General features: G+C 32.7%; 2 protein-coding genes across 3 annotated transcripts; both read left to right on the top strand.

Moving 5' to 3' along the window:
• Positions 1–1,163: 1,163 nt before the first annotated feature.
• LOC108337594 (BAG family molecular chaperone regulator 4) lies at positions 1,164–3,271 on the top strand. 2 transcript variants are annotated; one of them, XM_052880317.1, is made up of 4 exons: positions 1,164–1,283; positions 2,214–2,470; positions 2,550–2,696; positions 2,903–3,271. In XM_052880317.1, exons 1-4 carry the CDS (start codon positions 1,208–1,210, stop codon positions 3,098–3,100), a joined length of 678 nt encoding a protein of 225 aa, XP_052736277.1. In that variant the 5' UTR covers positions 1,164–1,207; the 3' UTR covers positions 3,101–3,271. The 2 variants fall into 2 exon arrangements, with proteins under 2 accessions (XP_052736277.1, XP_017429641.2); XM_017574152.2 differs by having other exon boundaries at positions 1,202–1,756.
• Positions 3,272–21,436: 18,165 nt separating this feature from the next.
• On the top strand, positions 21,437–22,787 carry LOC108336685 (basic leucine zipper 34). Its single transcript, XM_017573151.1, has 4 exons — positions 21,437–21,681; positions 21,903–21,993; positions 22,417–22,543; positions 22,666–22,787. Exons 1-4 carry the CDS (start codon positions 21,437–21,439, stop codon positions 22,785–22,787), a joined length of 585 nt encoding a protein of 194 aa, XP_017428640.1.
• The last annotated feature ends 639 nt before the right edge of the window (positions 22,788–23,426 follow it).

Here is a 23,426-nt window from a genome sequence, read left to right as displayed (position 1 = left end):
ATGAATAAGAGAACGCGTATGTTTCAATCAATTAATTGTAAAATAGGATCGTACATATATGTTGGTTAGTTAATTATAAAATAAGTTTTTTATATTAATATTAATATTGTATACAATTAAATGTAGTAAAAATATTTAAATTATATTATGATATAAAAAAAAGTAAAAAAATAAGTTAAAAAACATATGAAATTACAAGAAATAAAATAAAATTTTAAATACTTATATTTTTATTTTTATTCTATGTTCTTATAAACAATAAATTATTTGTTACAAATTTTTAATATATATATTTTAAAATTTTAAAGGATTAAATTGTTTTTAATTTTTTAATTTTTGTGAAATTGGATTTCATTCCTGATTTCAATCATTTTTATTTCCAAACTTTATTAATGATATTTTTAATTATCGAAACAAAACAACATTACATATTTATTGACGTTGTAAATGCCGTTGTCACGTATCAACACACAGACATAGATATATAGGTGACAAAATTGTTTAATACATTAAAAAATCTGTAACATTATATTAAGATAACTAAATCCATTTATTAATAAAGTTTAAAAATAAAAATAATTAAAAAACGTAGATCAAATTCAATTTTTGTACAAGTTAAAGAATTTTATAATTAACCCCATATTATATCTTAATATTATATATCTTTAAATTTTTATTAACTTTTAAAATTATTAAGAGTCTTTCGGGTAAACTCATTACTACAATACGACTGTTGGATTCTTGAGAATTCATGCTTCCTCCTAAAAGTAGAGAATTCATATTTATATAAAAGAAACTGTCTGCATTGATGTATCTTTCGTTCGAGTTCAATCCAATCATTTAAATTAAATAATTTTGTCTTTATTACGTAACGTATTTATAAAATATTGTTTACTATTCTTTTCATCACTGTTTTGATTATATCATAACAGTTATGAAGAGAACTCAGTGAGAATGTGTGATAAGAATGACATAATTAAAATTAAAAATGTTGGGTGACGTTAATTCCTCTACGAGTACATCTCTGCATGTGCATGACGTGGTTCCATAGTATGGGTCAACCCGCACAGGCAAATTGGCGTGTAGCAATAATGTTTGCACAGTGGTTGAATTGAACAGAACATTGGTCTTAAACAGGCTTAGTAAAAAAAGTTTGGCATGTTATCGTACTAAAACTTACAGTTTTCATAAGTGTTGAGTTGGAAGCATGTCTTGTTCATTCAATGTCTCTGTCAGGTCCTATGTGAACACCCCCAAAGCTATGATTCAAAGAGAAAAAAAGGGTAATGATTCTAATCAATATGCTACATACGTTGAAATGATTTTGCATGTGTTAACAGTCTGTGTACGGTATAGTTTTGTACCAAGTCTACTTTCTTGTAACTGAGCAAGTGTTGTTTTTGCAAAAGACAGTTGAGGGGTCCCTGTCCAAAACCCCTTTTGTTTGCTTACTCCAGTGACTTCTTTTCTTCTTCTGATTCTTCTCTTGCTTCTCTCAGTTAGCTCCACCTTCTTCTCTCTTTATCATCCTATTGCTATATTTTACCAATTTTACTGTTTCCAATGAAAAGATCATCTTCAAAAGGTGAAGCTAATGATGGGGTTAAGGGAAGCATAGATTGGGAGCTCAGACCTGGTGGCATGCTTGTTCAGAAGAGACAATCCCTTGACTCCTCTTCTAGTCCCATGATCAAAATCAAGGTCTCTCATGGTTCCTATCACCATGAGCTCACTGTTCCTGCACAATCCACTTTTGGTAAGCATAGGATTGTTTTCATTTGGGGGAACTTATTTCCTACTGTTTCCTAATTTACACACCTTCGATCCTGGCATCAAAAGGATAACGTTCATTACAATTCATAATTTATAACCTGTTTTGAAATCATCCAAAAGATCACTTTTTTTTTTGTTTTTTACATGAGTTTTATTTTATCTCATAAGAAGTACCTAGTGGGAAATTTCTCTTAGGCTTTAGGAGATGTTGGAATCAGTACTTCAGGTCCTGACAATATTAACCCATCAATCCCCTTCTTCCCTTTTATGTTTAATCTTTGTTTGACATTGACTTTGCTGAAAGCATACGTTTTGGCGAGAGTAACTTTATCGTTATGTTGAAAAAGGTTGTTAGAATTCAGAGCAGGCATGTTGTTAGAATTATAAGTAGCTAGATTCTGAGATTGATGAGTGAGTGTTCTGTTTTGTCCGAATGGAAGGGCATCTAAAAGGGGTGCTTGCAACCGAGACTGGTCTTGAGCCTAAGGAGCAAAGGCTACTATTTAGAGGGAAAGAGAAGGAGGATGAGGAATGCTTGCATATGGTGGGGCTGAAAGACATGTCTAAGGTTGTATTGCTTGAGGATCCAGCCAGCAAAGAGAAGAAGCTCGAGGAGATGCAGAAGAGTGAAGATATTTTGAAGGCATGGGAAGCCATCTCCACTGTCAGAACAGAAGTTGACAAGCTACATAAGAAGGTGCTTTTCCTTGTCATGAAAACAGAATAACTTCATTGGAATTTTGAAAATAATGGTAGCAATGTTTGATGGTTTTTAGGTGGTTGCTTTGGAGACAACTGTTTTTGGTGGTACTAAGATTGAAGACAAAGAATTCTCAATCTTGACAGAACTGCTAATGCTCCAATTGCTTAAACTGGATTCCATTGCTGCCAATGGAGAAGCCAAAGTACAGAGAAGATTTGAGGTTAATACTTTATTTGGAGCAATTCTAGTATTAAATTATTATCATTATCGTCATATGAGCTTAATTTATATATGTTGTGTCCTTTGATACGAGAATTAGACTATGTTAACTAGGTGAGTTTTTGGATAGTTCCCATCACTTTCTCACTTTATGCAGACTCCAAGTTGATAGTGAAATCTGACACATAAGTCTTTGTTTGAACACAGGTTCGTCGTGTACAACGTTATGTGGACACAGTTGACAACCTGAAGGCAAGAAATTGTGGTGCATTTAGCAATGGTGGTAACATGAATGCAGTACCAGTAATTTGGGAGGAATTTGAATCAGGAGTTGGAAGCTTGAAGTCACCAACTTCATTTCCAACATCAACTGTGATAACTAAAAACTGGGAGCACTTTGAATAAATGCAAATTCCTTCCACTGAGTTTTCTTATTTGTAGAAGAGGCTTCAGTGAAACTTGGTCTGTGCAATGACAAAGATGTTTTCAGAAGTGAAGAAGGGTTGTACAAATTAATAAATTGATAACTGTACATGTTACTTCTCCATGTCAGAATAAACACATGATTTTGCCTTCTGTGCCATCAGTCATATATCTAACATAATATGATAATAACAAATAATTCATTTTTGGTTTAATTCCTATTTTGGTCCCACTTTTCGTAGGGTCTGTTCAAATTGGTCCTACTTTTTTTCAAAAGTTCACTAAGATCCCACATTTCACAAAAACGGTGCAAGTTAGTCCTTTTTGGTTACGGCGTTAAAAAACTAACGGCACAGCTGCCCAGCTGGAAGAAAACTGATGAGGTGTACATTTTTTTGTTGACGTGGCACTGTGAATTGGTGATTCATCCTGAGAGCAGAGGATTCATGGCTGTTTTACCCAAATTGAAAAGCAAAGTTAGGGTTCTGAAATCTAAAAGCAGGAGGTTTCAGCAAAGTTAGGGTTCTGAAATTTAAAAGCAGAGGTTTAGGGTTAGGGATGAATTCATCACAGAGTTGTTCTTCCTGTTCGAAGGCAACCTCCAAAGGATTTTCGCAATCCTCACACGGTGTTGTTTCTAGGGGAGTTGGGATAACCCCTATTTGCCACTGTGGTGATATTGCTGTAATGAAAGTTGCTAGAACTTCAAGGAATGCTGGGAGGAAATTTTGGGGATGTCGCCATTACAAGGTGTTTTGAATAGCGTACTGTCCACTTCCATGTGTTTTGGATTTTATTTGTTACTGTAATACATATTAAGGATACCTGGCAAAAAACAGATATAATTACATAATATCACTACTTCCAAATATCACAACATAATATCAGTACAACTATAATAAGATATTTAATTAAAGTGCTTAATAAGAATTCAACATAGACAATGAAAGTGCTTAATAAGAATTCAACACACACAATTAAAGTACTTAATAAGAGTACAAAATACATCCAAATACATCCAAATTAATGGGAAGGAGTTGATCAAATTCTGAGTGGGGAGATGAGTGTTGGTCATTGATGTAAACGCAAGAAGTGTGGAGTGACCCGTGATGAGTAGAGGGACGAAGTAGTGCAAGGGATGAGTTAGAGTGTTGAAAAAATGGTTTGGTAATCGTTTACAGAATCCTGGTAAACGATTACCCGAGAGAAAATTGGATTTTGTACATAAAGTCCAACATAGGTAGTCAGCCAGGTGAACAGGGGTCACCATTGGAAAAAAAGCTTAGTTTTAGGCAGTTGTGCACCTGTCTGAGGCTGGTCCAGGTGTTTCAGTGGTGGGAGAGGGTGGTTGGTGATGTGATGTGAGTCCAATGAGTGTGGGGTGACCCCTCATTAGTTGGAGGAGCAAGCTCTGCAAGGGATGACTAAGAGTGTTCAAAAAAGGGCTTGGTAATCGTTTACAGCATCCGTGTAAACGATTACCCGAGAGAAAACTGGATTTTGTACAGAAAGTCCAACACAGGTACTCAGTCAGGTGAACTGGGGTCACCATTGGCCAAAAAGGTGAGTTTTAAGCACTTTTGCACTTTTCTTAGGGTGGTCCTGGTGTTTCAATGGTGGGAAGTGATGTTTTGGCACCCCATGATGGAGGAAAAAAACAATGTTTATGAGATGAGCAACTTGGGTGAGATAACATGCTGTCAACTTTGACCTTTGCTGGCTATTTTACTGATAACTTTTCCCACCGACCTCCAAATGATGTGATTCTTTTTTTATTAGAAACTAGACTCAAAAATCTTTCCAATGACTACTAATTTGTATTTTTTGGACATCTGAGTTGGTACAGTTTATTCTTTCAAGTTAGCGTTTCATATATTTTTGCCAACTCTCACCTTTGCTTGTTCTTTTGCTCATAACTTTCTCCACCGAACTCCAAATGAGTTGATTCTTGTTTTGTTGGAATCTATACTCAAAGACCTTTCGAATTATGCCTTAGAAATCAAGTTTACACCTTTTTTGACACTGTAATCGATTACAAGGACACTGCAAACGATTACCCGAGAGAAAACTGGATTTTGTACAGAAAGTCCAACACAGGTACTCAGTCAGGTGAACTGGGGTCACCATTGGCCAAAAAGTTGAGTTTTAAGCACTTTTGCACTTTTCTTAGGCTGGTCCTGGTGTTTCAATGGTGGGAAGTGATGTTTTGGCACCCCATGATGGAGGAAAAAAACAATGTTTATGAGATGAGCAACTTGGGTGAGATAACATGCTGTCAACTTTGACCTTTGCTGGCTATTTTACTGATAACTTTTCCCACCGACCTCCAAATGATGTGATTCTTTTTTTATTAGAAACTAGACTCAAAAATCTTTCCAATGACTACTAATTTGTATTTTTTGGACATCTGAGTTGGTACAGTTTATTCTTTCAAGTTAGCGTTTCATATATTTTTGCCAACTCTGACCTTTGCTTGTTCTTTTGCTCATAACTTTCTCCACCGAACTCCAAATGAGTTGATTCTTGTTTTGTTGGAATCTATACTCAAAGACCTTTCGAATTATGCCTTAGAAATCAAGTTTTCACCTTTTTTGACACTGTAATCGATTACAAGGACACTGTAAACGATTACCCGAGAGAAAACTGGATTTTGTACAGAAAGTCCAACACAGGTACTCAGTCAGGTGAACTAGGGTCACCATTGGCCAAAAAGGTGAGTTTTAAGCACTTTTTGCACTTTTCTTAGGCTGGTCCTGGTGTTTCAATGGTGGGAAGTGATGTTTTGGCACCCCATGATGAAGGAAACAATAAGGGTTATGGATGTAATATGAGTGAACAATCTGAGTTCGTGTAATGAAGTTCGTTTTAGTCCCCCCTTTGATTTAAAAATGTTAATTGTGGTCCCCCTTTGCTTTTGAATTTGTTCACGATGGTCCCTTTTTCCTTTAAAAATTGTTCAAATTGGTCCCTTACTATATTACTATAATACATATTAAGGATACCTGGCAAAAAACATATATAATGACATAATATCACTACTTCCAAATATCACAACATAATATCAGTGCAACATATTTAATTAAAGTGCTTAATAAGAATTCAACATACAGAATGAAAGTGTTTGATAAGAATTCAACACAGACAATGAAAGTGCTTAATACATCCACAATTAAAGTAGTTAAGAAGAGTACATATTAATACATCCAAATTTTCAACTAAATCTATGGATCTTTTCTTCTAATGTTTAACTTCTGCCTTTGTATTGGCTCACTTAAATCTCGGATGGAATCTTGACTTGGTTGTGGTGGTTGAGGAGATTGGGGACTTGATGGCTGTGAAGGTGCAATGGGTTGTGAACTTTGTGCCTGTGTTGATTGTGTTGGTTGGATGATGGCTGGATTTAAAGGGCACATTTTTTTGTTGTGCCCCAGTTCACGGCAGATACTACATCTCTTTCGCTGCCCACCAACACTCATCTTGTAATGGCGACATCCCCAAAATTTCCTCCCAGCATTCCTTGAAGTTCTAGCAACTTTCATTACAGCAATATCACCACAGTGGCAAATAGGGGTTATCCCAACTCCCCTGGAAACAACACCGTGTGAGGATTGCGAAAATCCTTTGGAGGTTGCCTTCGAACAGGAAGAATAACTCTGTGATGAATTCATCCCTAACCCTAAACCTCTGCTTTTAAATTTCAGAACCCTAACTTTGCTGAAACCTCCTGCTTTTAGATTTCAGAACCCTAACTTTGCTTTTCAATTTGGGTAAAACAGCCATGAATCCTTTGCTCTCAGGATGAATCACCAATTCACAGTGCCACGTTAACAAAAAAATGTACACCTCATCAGTTTTCTTCCAGCTGGGCAGCTGTGCCGTTAGTTTTTTAACGCCGTAACCAAAAAGGACTAACTTGCACCGTTTTTGCGAAAAGTGGGATCTTAGTGAACTTTTGAAAAAAAGTAGGACCAATTTGAACAGACCCTACGAAAAGTGGGACCAAAATAGGAATTAAACCTTCATTTTTCTATTATAAATTTGAGCCTTTCTAAAATAAAAATATTTTAAGAATTATTTGATCCTCTGTTTCTACTTTTTTTTCTTATATCTTTTTTTATTTATTTTTTGGTTAAGAATTTTAAGTTCTCTTTTTAAGATGACAAGATATTGATTTTTTTTAACTCTTTCAACTCTTTTTCTTTCAAAATAGATTATTGTTTTTGTCAAATTTTAAGTGATTTTAGAATTTTGGCCAAATATTCAATTTGGTAAGAAGTTACCTTAGATATTCTTAAGCTTTTTTGGAAAAAAAAATATACAATGCAAAAACAAACTTGTATTTTAAAAAAAAATTCTTAAAAGATTTAAGGAGGCGAAAAGATTTCAAGTTCACTCCCAAGATATGGATGATGAGAATCAGTAAGAATTACTTAAAATCTAAACATTTTCTAGTCAAAGTTTATTTCAAACCATGCATCAAATTTCTTAAATGAAATTAGGTTTGATGCAAAAGTGGACACACACTAAACTATAAACAATTAAACTAGACTATGCGGCCTAAGGGTAAAATTAGAAGGCCTTTTGGAACCTTTATATCTTTACCAACTAAAAATGTTTTCAAATATGGTTTACAGGTTCTTGTTAGGAGATGAGATTGAGCACCAAAGACTTCCCTGAGACACCTAACAAGGCCGTGAGTTACAAGTCCAAAAACAAGACAATTTTACAACTTAAAAAATGTAAATAAATGATGCTTGTTCCTCTCTAAAGTGTTTCACTCCTCTTCTTGTCTCCTCCTTAAGGCTTCATGGTCCAAAGAGGTCTCCATTCTTCTAAGATGTTATCTCTAGGTTGGTTTTCTTCAAAGAAGTTCCTACACCAAAAATCAAACCAAATTCGAGAGCTAGAAATCTAAGTAGAACAGAAATAAAGGTCAAAATGAACAAAAACTCTTCAAAATGAGCTATGGTGAGACAAAATTGAGAGTGTTGAATAAGACAATCAAGAAAATAAAGCTTAAGAGTAAAGGTTAGGCATATAAAAGAAATACCTAAAGATAATGATGGAAGCTCCTTCAACAAAGTTGATGAAAATCCCTTAATGAAGTTGATGATGGCGTGGAAGCATGAAGAAGATGAGATGAAGTGTCTTGATGAATGGGTAATTGATGCATCCTAGAAGGAGGTTAGGCTAACCTTGAAGGAAAAAGGTAGAAAAAGTCTAGAAAAGAATTAACTCCAAGAGAACTTAGAAAAATGAGTCTTGCAATTTTGGCAAAATTTCACTAATATAATTCAAGTTCTAAGAAAATACAAGAGGAGAAGCTTCTCCTTTTATAGTTAAAGTAGAGAGCTCTAGAAAGACAAAGGACGTTCACTTGAAAAACATTCTAGAAGCTTCCTTGGTCAAGGGGGATGGATGAGAGCCTAGAAATGCCTCAACCCATGTCTTAAGCTTAGGGTTTGCTTCCATGTTCAAAAAACTCTTTTTCTTCAACTCTCGACATTTAAACCATTCACTAAAAAGTGCTTTCTCGTTGGGCTAGAATCCTCTCGTTGAGCAAGGGGTAGCTTTTCTAACACATTGGTTTGTTCTACTCATTGGGCTTCTTGGTTACACTAGTGTTGCCAAAGTCTCGCTAGGCAAGTGTTGATGACTCGCTGGGCGAGTGGCTTTTGACAACATCTCTTTAATCTTCTCCAATCTTCCATTTTTCTACAAAATAAACCAAAAACAAATAATTATCTCTATCTATAAAAACTATGTACAAGTATTGCATCTTTTCATGGAAATCAACATAAAAAGTATGATATAAACACAAATGAGGAATTCTAATAAGTGTGAATAATAGGTAATTATTACACTTATCATCTCCTCCAAACTTAAACTTTTTCACGTCCCCATGAAAAGCAAAACTGCCAAAAACAACAAGGAAAGATAAGGCTAGCCTGGAAAAACAAAACACAGGAGCAAAAGACATTCAAACGCACTATCATGGTCATAAAATCGAGAATTGCACTTGCATTTCCAAGAGTTCAGATATGGCATGGTACTTCTATCAAACAATTCCTTAAACCCAGAATAAAATGTGACTACCAAAGAAAAGAATCATTAAAGCTCACATAAAGTCAGTGTTTCCCTCAACACAAAATTGTTTATCAAATACATTTCAAACTCAACATGTCTTAAACTACTCCATCAACTTTTGCATATCATCTCATTCATACACTTCACACATCTTGATTTAGATCAAAAGGTCTTTCAAAGGTTGTAACTTGGCTTGGCTAGAAGAAACATGGTTTTTCATGGAATCAAAGATACCACTTGAGAAGAGGAGAATACGAATATGGATAAGCCATTCATCATCATCTTTTACCATATGTACATATAACTTAACCCCATATTCCTCTTATAACTTAACCCCTTTTTCAATTCATGGAACCTTTTTATCTTGTTTTTCTCTCTCTTTTTTTATATGAATGATTCCCAATTAAATCACTTTTATTCTCTCAAACATTTTTGTTTTCCCCCAAACTTAGTTCCAACTAGGGATGACAACGGATTAGGTCAGACACAGATAGTGCCTACCTATTACTCGACTCGCATGAAAAATTGTACCTATTATCTGTCTCATTACCCACTAGATACTTGAATAAAAAAAACCTAGCGAATTTTTTTCAACTTGCGGATACTCGTTAGATACCAGCAAGTATTTTAAAAAAATATTTTGAGTTTTTAAGTGAGGCCCAAATTAAATTGTAAGAAATGAAGATAATAGAAAAGAGCAAAACTATAATTAAGTCTTGAAATAATTATTTAAGTGACAATAATCTCAAAAAAAAAAACAAGTTTTAGGGACGAAAGGGTAGAATTTTAAAGGAGAAAATAAATATGAAAACATAATGCAAATGTCACAATTATATGTAGGCAGGAGATATATGAACATATGACTTTTTCAATTCCTATATCATTTAATGAAAGAGTTTGATGTGGAAGCACAATGATCTATTCCATCTCTCTAGTTTCTATATCATATAATGAATGAGTTTGATGGAGAAGCACAAGGGTCTATATGAATCTCATAAGTAACTATGACATTTATATATAAATATTAAAATAATGTAATTTTTTATTTCTATTTTTTGAAATAACTTTAATCGATTCAGTGTGTTTTCTAAAATATTACTAGCAAAAAATACATCTTTGGATAAAACTTCAACTACAACTTAAACCTAATAAGGATAAAAATGTAATTTCATTTCCTTAATAGGTAGTTGATACCCGTAGGTACGGATAGTATGATACCTGAACCTGACTCATTAATGAGCGAGTACTAAATTATCTAGGTTTAATGTCTTTATAGGTCCCTATTTTATTTCGAAATCTTAAATAGGTTCCTTTTCTTTTCGGCGTATCAATTGGGTCCCTTTTATTGTAAAATTGATTCAATTAGAGGCCTGTCGTTTAATTCAACAAATGGTCGTTTAAGTTTTGGTAACGTGGCATGGTCAGTTGAATGAGTAATCAAACGTGGCATTAAAATTGACTTTTTTTATTAAAAAATTGTATGGGGAGAGGTGAAATTAGATTGAGGGAAAGGCAAAGGGGGGAAAATGAAAAAATTTAGAGGCAGCCCCCTTTAATTGAGATATGCAACTGAGATTAGGGAAAAATATTGGGGGTTCTTATTATTAGGGTTCGTTTGAAGGGGAAAATCGCGTTCTTTGTTCGATTGAATCTTCATCCTGTTGCAGTACCTGAATGATACAAACGAGGGGGAACTTCGGCTTAAGTGGAGAGATCTGAAAATCTGACCTCAAGCCCAATTTCAATTACGGGAACCCATTTTCATCATCTCTGGTCTTTCTTTCTCAAACATCTTATATTATCATCCATTACAAACATAAATCATAGAGCTCGCACCTCTCCCATCATCAGTTCGTTCTCATCATCATGTTCCCTTCCCCATATTTCTAGATTCATCATTCTCAAAATTCCACCACAAATCAATTTTACTCTCACCGTTTTTATAGCAGATTCTAAATAAAAATTCCCAAATTTTACATCGTAGGAAGAGAACAACAAAGAAGACTTCAAGGGGATCAGGGAGTTCGTTCATCATATAGTGATTATCGGTTTTGAGGAAGGGGTGGCTGGACTCCTCTATCACACACAAAGGGGAATGCGAAAAGACTAAACCGCCGCGAATGGCAGTGGTGCTTCCGATTTGGATGATGGTGGCCGACGGCTCTGACGGACCGTGAAACACACAACGGTGTGACCCAAGGCTAGAAGAAGAGAAGAGGGAGCGTGTAGTGGTCGACGAGGTTCGACAACAACCGGCATCACCGGCGACACCTCTGGCCAGGTGGAAAGGCTGCCACGATGTGGGGAAGGTACTCATGTCCGAAAGCATATTTGACTCCCTAGGTTTTGCCTTGGCATAGAAGAAAAAGACTTAATGAGTCAACAGCTCACCTGTAAATTTTTTTCTTTTTAAAAAAAAAACGAATAAAAATAAACAGGTTTAATGCCACGTCTCATTAATGTCAACTCTGACCATGCCACGTAACCAACACTTAAACGGTCGTTTGTCCAATTTGACGGCATACCTTTAATTGTGACAATTTTACAAAAAAAAAGGGCCCAATTGAGATGAAAAAAAGAAAAGGGATCTATTTAAGATTTCGGACCAAAATAGGGACATTTGAAGACATTAAACCAATTATCAACTACCCACGGGTACTAGTTAATTGTAGTTACCAACTATCTGCAACGGATTTTACCTACAGACGTGGGTATTTTTTCCATCTCTAGTCCCAACTCACACCCTCCTTAACATATTTCTTATTCTCTTCTTCTAGGATGTGGGGCAAGGTAAATTTTTATTTTACAAGCTTAAGGGTCACAAGACAATTTACAAAGCTCAAAAGGTTTACAAAAGATTCAATGTTGGGCATTAGGGGTAGTCATTTGGTCAAGAAGCTTCATTTCACAAAACACTAATTGTCTTTCTCATTTCCAATCAAGTGTATGTATGCATTTAAAAGAATCCAACAAAAATCAAATGCATAACAACAACTTTCTCACTTGCTCTATACATGCATTTTCATCACACTCAAATATTCAATCCTCTAGGTCATAATAAAAAAGGATAAAGAATGAATCATATTGCAACCACATCCATAAATCTTAGCACTTAAATTTGCCAGGATTTTCTCAAGATCACACAAGTTATCATGCAAGGAAATCAAAGCTTTAAATCCCAAAAGCAAAAAGAAAGACATCCAAAAACAAGGTTGACCACAAAAAATCAATTTAAAACACCACATGAAATTATTTTAATATAAACTAAAATACTGATATAAAAAACTAAAACAGACTAAGAGAAACTAAAACGACAAAAACAACAAGGTAAACATCCTCAAATAGAATTATTGCGATGACTATGGTCTTCAAGTTGTGTCAGGATCCTCTTGACCTCCCTGGCCTTTTTTAGCATCAGCTCATTCTGCTCCTTCATCATGGGCAACATTGAAGCTTCCCCCACTGAGAGTAAGGCCTACCCTTAGGCCAAGAAGCATGTGCCTCGAATTGGGTTCCTGTCATAAGAGTATCATCAGGAAAGTCTAGACACCATGAGACAACTAGTACATGTTGTCCATGACGACAATTTGTCCTTGTCGGATTGTCTGGTAGCCTATCATCATATCTTCCTGCCAAGCAAACATCTTGGGCATGGTTGCTTGGAAGGTAGCCTCAAATGCAACAAGAGCTTCACATGTAGTATGAGAGGGGTCAACGACTCTGGGTGCATGGGCAAGGGTAGGATAATCGAAAGTAGAGAGCTTCGCTCTATTAATGTAGTTCTTTTTTATGAACTTCTTATCAATGGTGGGCTGGAGGGAGAGAAGCACATGGGTGTCAGAATAAACTCCCTTCTCCCTACAAAGAGCGGTGATTCAAGGAAGCCTAAATTTACATTGGGCATGTTTGCGGTGTAGGCTATGTCTTGATACATATGGGAACCGACATCCATATTCATCCCCTTCACTATCCCATTAATGAGATACGAGATCTCCATATTACAATCAAAAGTATGCATGTTGGGCCTAAGGTTGGTGAAGGGGAAGGCACTACACATTTGTGCCAAAGAGTTCAAGTGCTCTGAAGAATATGAACTAACATATGCCATTAACACCTAGCATGTAAGTGTAGCCAAGGATGCATAAAGTTGAAGATATCTCCTCATAGTCTTTATGGCCACTCAAGAATCCATTAAAGGGTGTCACTTGGCCAAAAGGAGTTGCAGTTATCCTTAGGAAGGTATTTAAGGTCCTCCTGTCATATTTGATAAGCTTCACCCACACCTTGCATTGTCTTGGCCCATTTCCTTTTGGTTGATATGCATTTGCATATAACTATTTCACCATCACTTCATCTTTTTCGTTAAGGAGGTCCTCTAACACCATGTCCCAGTGTCTTCTCTCCAGCTCTAGGTGAAACTCATCATACTCTCCTGAAATTAATCACACCTTTCTCTCAACAAACCAATTAATGGTAATCTCAGATGAGAGTTTATGTTGATAAAAATTTGATAGTTGTTAAACCAATGACAAGTGCACCGACCGTAATGTAACAAGTGATAAATATCGTTTTCTCCCAAGGTACTTTTGCAACACTCAATAACTCTTGCAATCTAACTTAATTGGATCTGAAAGTTCAAAAAACATAAGAAAACCTTTTTGATATTTTTATCAAACAGATGGTTTGGAAGGAAATGTAACATAGAGTATTTACAATTTGTTGAGACTAGAGTTCAAACATTTCATTCTCATGCATTGACAAACATCTTAATTCCTATTCATGCCAAAATCAACTCATAAGCATACTCAAATCCTATCTCTAATCACTTTAAGCCTATGATAACTTATCAAGTTTGAATCCCTTGAATCCTTAATAAGCAACCATGCATAAAGTTCAAGAGTTTAAGATTACTAATAAAGCAAGTTCTATTCAAAGATACAAACATCCATTAGGCATTCAATTTTAGGTCTAGATTCTAAAGATATTTCCCAACACCTCACAAATCACAAATGAAGCATGAGAACAATCCACATCAAGCATTAAGTATGGACATTGAATACTAAAATGAACTGGAAAGGCATATATCATTAATAACAATAAATTACACAAGAGTTCCAAGTTTTACAACTAATCTCAACAAATAGGATTAGTCTTCGATGGTGAAGAACTTAGGGTTCAATAAATTGAAGAGGTAGAGAAGAAATTGAAACCATAAAGAAGATGAAGGTCTTTTCTCAAGGCACATAGCAGCTACTACAAGCTTCAATGGCGCCTTTCCTTCACATTTCCACCTCCAATCTGCAACCCATCTTCCTCCTCAACCCCAAAAGGGAAAACCACCATGGATGAAGGAGGAAACCTAAGGAGGAGAGGGAGAGCTTCCTAATACTCCAAATAGCCTCTAAAAGCCTCTCCCAAGCACCCTAGGTGATTATGTTCGTGTAGAAATGAGGAATATCCAAAATCCTCGTGAAAACATGATTAAATACCCACTTTTGTGTATCAAGGCTGATAGACTTGCCACACAGTTTCATTCTTGCACAGGCCTAAAACTCGATGCTCCCTGACTTGTAACTTGCTGGCTGAACCATTTTTTGCTTAAGGACTCCAATATTGCAGGTTTAGGTTGTCAAACTTGTCAGCGAGCAGTTAGCTCGCCCAACGAGTCAGCTTAGCGCAATGGTGATTTTCTGGTCATTCGAGGGTGGTCCATGCCAATATATACCTACATGTGATTCTTCTCTTCATGTTTGCAGCCCTAGGTTATTTCTAGAACCGTTAAAGTGCGTATTTGTCTTAAAATCATTTTTTTTTCTCCAATCATGCTTCATTGAGTTCTATAATTACTACCTATTTCCTTATTTCACACACTCAAAGAGAGATTAGAGGTAAAATAAGCATATATTAACTAAAACACAAGAAATCATAAAAACTCATTAAACTTGGGGACAAAACAAGGTAAAAGTTATGAAAGAGTTCATTTATTCATGAAAACATAAAAACATGTAAAATCAATCGTTATCACAATCCTACATTACCCGACCCTTAATAGAAGGTCTAGAAATACTCCATGATGACCTAAGAGAAATAATTTTGCTTCACCTTGCATAAATCACTTTAGCTCTTCTTGAATGTGCTTGGGTCATGGCTAAAGGTATGTCATCATTTGCATTTCTTTTTAGAAAGAGGTTAGTGTTGCTCATCATTTTTTTGTGTAATGACTTTGTTGATATGTGTGGTGAGGTTTAGCCTGGTTGATTTGGTGTTGGTAATGGATTCCCCTTGAGTATTGATGAAATTATTTTCATTTTTCCTATTGCGTGACTCCTAACAACAACACATGCAAGGGTAAGTTATTGAAATAACGTTTTACTTTAAAAAATATGTATAAGGAAACACTGAAATTAGATAACAAAAACTAATTCAATTCTATCAAAACACCGATATTCAAAAATCATAAGACAACACATGGATTTTTTTTCATCAAAGATTTCAACAAGCGAAATATTGACTCACTCTTTTCGAAACTACATCCTACCAAAAACTAACTTTTGACCCAATCCAAGATGTGGATTTACAAGCAAATCCACATGAAATAAGGATAAGTTCATCACAACCTAGGTCAAACATTTACACATGTTATGATGTGATAGAACTTCTCCCTAAACATCTCACCACCTGAAATCTTAGTTAATGTGTCTTAAGACCATTAGTAAAGCTAGGAAATCTCTACTATAACATATGTGTAAGTACATAATCAACAACTCAAATAATAGTTCACACACCATCCCAAATGTATGACCTTAAATCCATACAATTCTCATTGATCTTAATAATCATTTTTGTATAAGATACAAATTTCATCAACCTCAATAAATTTTTTTATATGATATAACTTATTTAAATAAAATTATAAATCAATCATAATTTACCCAAGTATAATTCTTTAGTCATTTCAAATCAACCTTGATTAGTTAAAGATTAGTTAAGTTTAAAGTATGCATGTTTAAACTTATATATCAATTTTATAAGCTATCATAAGGAAAGATATAAAAATTTATTCTACTTTTCTAAATCATTTTCAAAACTCAATTCAGAAATGTTATAATTCACATACATAATTTAGTTGTGAGATCAACATATCAATAAGAGTATTTAATTCAAAACGTGTTAAATAATAATTTGTTATACAAAATACAATAACATTCAAATTGACGTTGACACGTGACATTGCCACTATCACTTGACAGTACCATGTACTATAAAGCACAAACTCGAACATGACATGTATACATGAATATGATTAAAATGGAAAAATATAGGACATAAACATTACAATATATAAGACAAATTGCATTGAATTATATTATTTCCACCCTCTAAGAGATTATTTTTTACTTTGAAACATCTCTTCTCCTATAAGAAAATAAAGTAAACCTAAAAAATTTAATATTTAATAGACAAATAAAATAAATTAATTTTTTTAAATTATTTGAATATGAAAAATAAAAATATCACAAATTAAAAATTAATTATAGCATAATATATTATATTTTAAAAAAGTAATATTAAATTATCAAATTTTATTATTTTTTAATTTGAGTATGATTATTATAAAAAAATTTATTTTTAAAATTAGTAATTTTTTTTATATTTCTTAATATTTTAATTTTTTTATTTTAAAAAATATATTAAAAGAAGTATATTTGATATTTGTAATTTTAAAATAAAATAAAATAAAAATATATTATTCAAATAAAAAATTATAATATAACAATAATTATATAATTACATAAAAAATTATATTTAAATTTAAATTAAAAAAATAAAAGATAATAAAACATTATTTAAATATTCATTTATATAAATATTAATAATTTCATTGAAAAAAAATCCTAAATTTTCTAATACTTTATTTATTTAAAATAAAAAAAAATTAAATATGATTTTGGTATCTTAATTTTGAATAAAAATTGGAATTACTCGTTGTCAAGACCATTAAAAATTCACTCAGGATTCGCTTTAGTGGGTTTCACGTGTCAAAAGGGGGGCTCGACACTCAACTGGTGGAAGGCAGGTGTTGGCAGATGAGCGGACGCTCGTTTTGACGTGGGAAAGAAAACTTGATTTTCAGAAATTCACGTCACACTCTCTGCATGCACCCTTCTTCCCCAGATTCTGAAAATCTCATTTTCTCCTCCTTCTCTCTAAATCTCCTTCATCTTCTTTCTAGGAAATCTCACACTTTCTCTTCTCCGATCTCCATTCAGACACCGTAGAAGCACTTCCGGCGTCAAGAGCTTCAATTTGAACCGATCGGTTTCGGGTTCTAAACTGGTAAGTTCTTCTTCTCCTTTAGCCGTTCGTTTTCTGGCACATGTAAACCAATATTCTGGTTGCCTGAGTTCATCTCGTTCTGAGCCATTGTTGGTCTTTTGTGTGGTTTAGTTTTGGAGAATTGTTGAGCGTTGAGGGTAGAAGGACTTATAGTAGGGTGAACCGTATTTCTGCCTCAGTGAACGTTCAGTCACGCTAGAGGTAAGGGAAGCTTATTAATTTAATTTGTATGTTACTTGTATTGCATGAATGTTCGTTGAATTGACTGAATTAATATGATATATGATGGTTGCTATATTTGGATTGTATGAAGTATGGAAATTGACTATGAGATGAGTGTATGAAATTATGAAGATATATGTTGAGAAATGACTTGAATATAAATAATTCTAGTATGAAATTTCCCCTATGAAAGTGTACGTTCGTCACTGAGCGGTCCTTAACCGTTCGGTTTTTCTAGTGAACTTGGTTGGAATCGGATTCTTTCATTTGGGAAGAATCCTAGTTGAGGACGAACGTCTTCGTTTCGAAATACTATGCATGAGCGTTCGGCCAAACATAGTTGCTTCTTGGTATTCGGTTATAAACTTAAGTATATATATATGTATTTGTATATTTTCGTTTGTTCTTAAACACTACTCTTAGTGGTATCTTATTATATTTATCAAGCCTTCTACTATAAGTTTAGTAGTGCTCGGTCTTACACCAAACGCTCGTACTGAGTAGTGCTCGGTCTTACACCAAGCGCTCATTCTCTTTTCTTTCTATAATCTATCTTGATGAAAATAGCGTTCGTCCAACTTCAATAGAGTTCTCTCTCTACCGTGCTCGGTTATTGACTGACATTCGATTTTCTTGATGTAAATTCAAATAAGCTAAGTATTTATAAGCGTATGGTTTCATCATGTGAAAAAAGTGTTTAAAAGATGTTTTAAAAAAATGGTTTAATTAAAATACATTGAAAAGGCATTTAAAAGTTGAAATTGAAATGTAGTTTGGTTAGAGGTTCTGCGTTTCCAGAATGTACTTTCTCCTCCTTTGATCGGATGTTTAATATTGAAATGTGCTACTTTCTTCTCTTCCTTTCTTCTCGCGTTCCCATTAGCATCTTCTCCGACGTGTCCCAACGTGTCATGTAACAGAGTTGCAAGTTTCGTTTCCGACGTGTCCAGAAACAACTAGTCATATGACATGACGTGGATAAAAAAACTAATAAGAAACAAATAAAAAATTTAGAAATATATTAAATAAATAAAAAACCTACCAATTGACACATAATATACCGTACTTGTCATAGTATCAAGAGAAAATCCTAATTATATTGATTTTTTAAAAGTTAAGACTTAAATTATTTTTACGTAAATCCTGACCAAATAATTAATTAAATTTAAATATTAATAAATTCTCTTGAAAGATAGTTTAGTAAAATAAATTACTTTTGCTACATTATTAATATGCATGTTACAATCCATATTTTATATATATTTCAAGACAAAATTTATGTTAATTGCAATTTATATTAATATTTAAGTACATAAATGTAATTAATTTTACATTACACTTTGATTTTGTGGCCAACGAAAATTAATACAAACGTTATAAATGTTTTATGAAATATAAGATATTTATTACAATTTACGTTAAAATAAAAAAAGTTTTTTTTACTTATGTATTTCTGACTTTTTATGTAAATTTAGATCCAACTTTATAGTATCGGACAATAGGTTTAGGTTGAACTTTTTTTATGTTAAAAAAAATTAAAATAATTGGTTTTGACTTTAAAGTTAAACATGAAAAAACAATAATAATTATAATGATTTTGTTCTATATACATTAAACACAAACGACAATAATAGACAAAAAAAGATAAATATAATGGAGATATTTATACATTTTCGTTATTAAGATTCTAAAAATAATCAATAAGATATAAAATACATATCTTAATGACACACTTAATCTACAAAAACTTCAATGCAATCAAAGTAATCACCACAAAACAATCACCATGAGAAACTCATCAACAACAAACAGAGACATTGTTGATTTTCTCCAAAACAATCAAAAATTTAATATAAGCAAAGTAAAAGTTTAGTCAATTAACCTCAGTGCACAACACGAAAAAATCACATATAAAAGATAAAAAAAAATAGTCTTTTTGATCATCAATGAAGTCTCCCACAAACTCATGGTCATCATTAAAGAAAAGATTTGAAAAAGAAGAAATGGAAAATAAAATTTGCACTTAATATATTATGTTAGATCATTTGTAATCAAGATATAAATTTACATATTAGCTCTTATGATCAAACATAAATGAGATTTTTTTTTGTATACGATCTTTCGTTATTAGATGTAAAAAAGTCTCATTTACGTCTGACCAGGAGGGATGCAATATATATTTATTTTTATCTCAAAAGATTTGATAAAAATGAGATTTTTTTACAGTGATTATTAAAAAGAGACAAACTTAAAAAGGCTTCTCTTATTTACAAAATTTTCACTGCACTTTTATAATATTTAATTCGTTGTAGTAGGATATAAGTTATGCGAATTGATGTATTTTCCATTAATATTACAAAATCATTAAAAAAACCTTTAATGAAAGAGGATTAGACGTTTAATATAAAAGTAAAATGTATACGTATGATACCAAAACTTAATTCGAATGAACGCGCATTTAAGAAAAATATAAATAAAAACTGAATTAATTTGACATGCTCACCGAATAATTACAAAGTAAAGAATGCGAAACTCAACAATTTTCAAAAGTAAGCATAATACACTGGTGACAATTTTTTATAAAGTTAATTAATTAATAGCTGGTTGAATTATTTCTTTATTTACCTTTATACATTTCCTTATTTTTTAAACTATAACAATATTTGTTTGAAAATAAACAACATACTATCAAACTAAAGTGTAAATATATAATTTTTATAAATTGATATACTTCTTTCCATGCACACTCCTTCTCTTTCTCTCTCTATGCAAAAATATAATTGTGATTTTTTTTCAAACAAAATAAAAATATAAAAGCAAAATAGAACACACTATATTAGTTTAAATGCTCGGTTAAAATTTACGTAAGTTTTGATTAGATTTATTTTAATACACCAGCCTTCCATTTTTGTTTAAAAATTAATACCATTTTTGTTTTAACTACACGTCTTAATTAGTTGTAGTTTAGAGATGAATAAAAGAACGATACTAATCAAGAACTAAATGCAAACATACATTTATCATCTTAATTTTTGAACATCGAAATCAAAAGTTAATGTTAGACACTGTAGTTTGCTGAAACACATCAGGGGCAAATGATCTATTCATATCTTATTAAAATATATTCATTTTTTCCCAAAAATGTTTTGGAATCTTAATTAATCGCCAAGTTACCTGGTTCATGTGACAACAATACACCAATCATTACATGAATTAGCAAAACTATACTAATCCAACAACTAAACATACCATGTTCTTCCCACGTATTTAAGGAAGAAAGCCTCTTTCTAGAAGGTATATTTGGTAAATACACGTGTATCTTCTTTGTGTTGAAAAAGAGATAAAAAAAACATTCATTTTACCAGATCATTAAATCCTATATTCATAAGCTTTATGTTTTGTCATTAACATTTTTCACACTATTCCTTTTACATGCATGTAGTTTTCCTCTTTACCTTCTCTCAATTTGACATATTATTAATGCAACAAAAAATATATTCTGTCCATACAAAAATAATAATAAAATGCTATATGTGGGTTTTCTACTTTCTCTAATATGATGATGCACATATTTATAACATATTTTCTAGCAAAGATATTTGTGTTTTATGCAAATCTATGCTTAAATTTGATAACTCCTTGTTTTGCAGAGAGACAAAAGAACAGAGGAAAATGGGAGAAGTTAAGATTAGAGGGAACCCAGTAGAAGAAAAGACATGGTCAAAGATACCCACTTTAATTAAGCCTATTCCTCTAAGAGCTCAACCATGGCAAAAACCTTCCAATCCACTCCATAAGCTTGCCACCATTCCAGAAAATGATCACATTCTTACAGAGGAAAACCCTAATGGAGATCACAACACTTCCAATGAAGTCCAAGCAAACATTGAGCAAGAAATGACAAATAAGTTTAAAAGGTATGTATATGCTGTTTTTACATGCTTGCATATATAATGATGAAATGTTTATGTATAATTAAAGAAAAAAATCATTAAACCTTTGTGATTTAAATCCTCTTTATGGAAAAATATATTTTGATCTCTAACTTTAGTCTTAATTCTTTGATTTTTGTATAGTTATAATAAAGATATGAAAATATGTTTTTAGTTTTGTATAATTTTTCTTTTGTGGTGATTAGAATCGTCTCAAACCGACATGCTGCACGAAGATCGAGATTGAAGAAACTTGCATACATCGATGAGTTAGAAAACGAATTGAAAGCGTACGAGGTGATTAAGACCGTTCATTGAAACAATCAATTTTATATATTTACCCTGTTCATGCAAAAACAATCAATGTTTATTTGCGTAGTTGTTGGATATAAAATGATTTTCCTTTCCTCAAAACGAATATCTAACCAAGAACAAATATCGATAATGAAAAATTAGGGCACTAAATTTACATAATCTGTTGTCCTTTGTACCAAGTCATGTTTGTCGACGAAATTCTATAAACCCTTTTGAGAATAGACATCGGAGAATATCAGTTTTGGAGTAGTTTGTAATTTTTTTTAATTATAAAAATGTCATGTTATTTTTAATATATATATATATATATATATATATATATATTCCAAAAAAGCTTACTTGAGAGGAATAAAATGTTGTACTATAGCCATAGTAAAAGCTTAGAATAGAGTGTTGGGTGTGCAGAGGAAGAAAGAAGTTCTCCACGGACAAATTGCAGAGCAACGAAAGAAGCATCTGTCGTTGGAAATTGAGCATCATACTTTGAAATTTCATTTGGCTGCTCGTGAAAAGCAAAGAATTCTTCAAGAAGGTAACAATGTCATAAACATATTAGAATCAGAATATAATCTAAAATTTGAACATTTAATTAAGTAGAGGGTTATTTTTGTATTTGTGACAGCTTTTGTAAAAGTTGAATTCCTTTTTTGATAGTTGAGATTGAAAAGAACAGAGCAGAAGTTGATAAAATGTTGGAAGTGCAAAGGAGAATGGTTAATTTCAGATCGTTGCAGCTTATGACCAATTCCAACTTTAACCCTTCAGCCTTGGCCTGATTGATTCGCAGAAACTCAGATTACTTCAAAATTTCTTTTCTTAATTTGTTTTACAAATTAGAACAGTTACTTTCTTACAACCTTTGATTTTTGGAGTCCTTTGTTACTAAATTACTATTATTATTATTATTATTATTATTATTATTATTATTATTATTATTATTATTTGATAGGCATGATGGAAATGCAATGCTTTCTTCTTTGGTTGATACTGAGATGCTCAAGGGAACCCAAATTTCTCCAAAAGTTAATCCAATAAAAGCCCATTTATTTTGGCCCAACAAAGTTTGCATAGCACATTTTGACCCTAGTATATTCACTCTTAAATTATTTAACAGAAACCAATTCCTACCATACGAAACTTTTTTTATATAGTAATACGCCAAAATTATTATTCTTTTCTATTGATAAAAAATTAAAATACATATAAACCGAAATGATATAAAATAGACATGTTTTTCATTTATTTTGATATTTGATAATAAGGTGATATAAATATATCAACTTACAAAGTCATTTTTCATAGAAGATAATATAATGCTTACAATACTAATGAAGGACATGAGCAAAAACATAAAGTCATTTTTCTTAGAAGATAATATAAAAGGTTGGAATGCTAATGAAGGACATGAGCAAAAA

This window comes from Vigna angularis, chromosome 7 (assembly GCF_016808095.1).
Source record: "Vigna angularis cultivar LongXiaoDou No.4 chromosome 7, ASM1680809v1, whole genome shotgun sequence".
Classification (NCBI taxonomy): Eukaryota; Viridiplantae; Streptophyta; class Magnoliopsida; order Fabales; family Fabaceae; genus Vigna; species Vigna angularis.
Note: the sequence above shows the minus strand (reverse complement) of the source record. Positions and strands in the feature narration are given on the sequence as shown.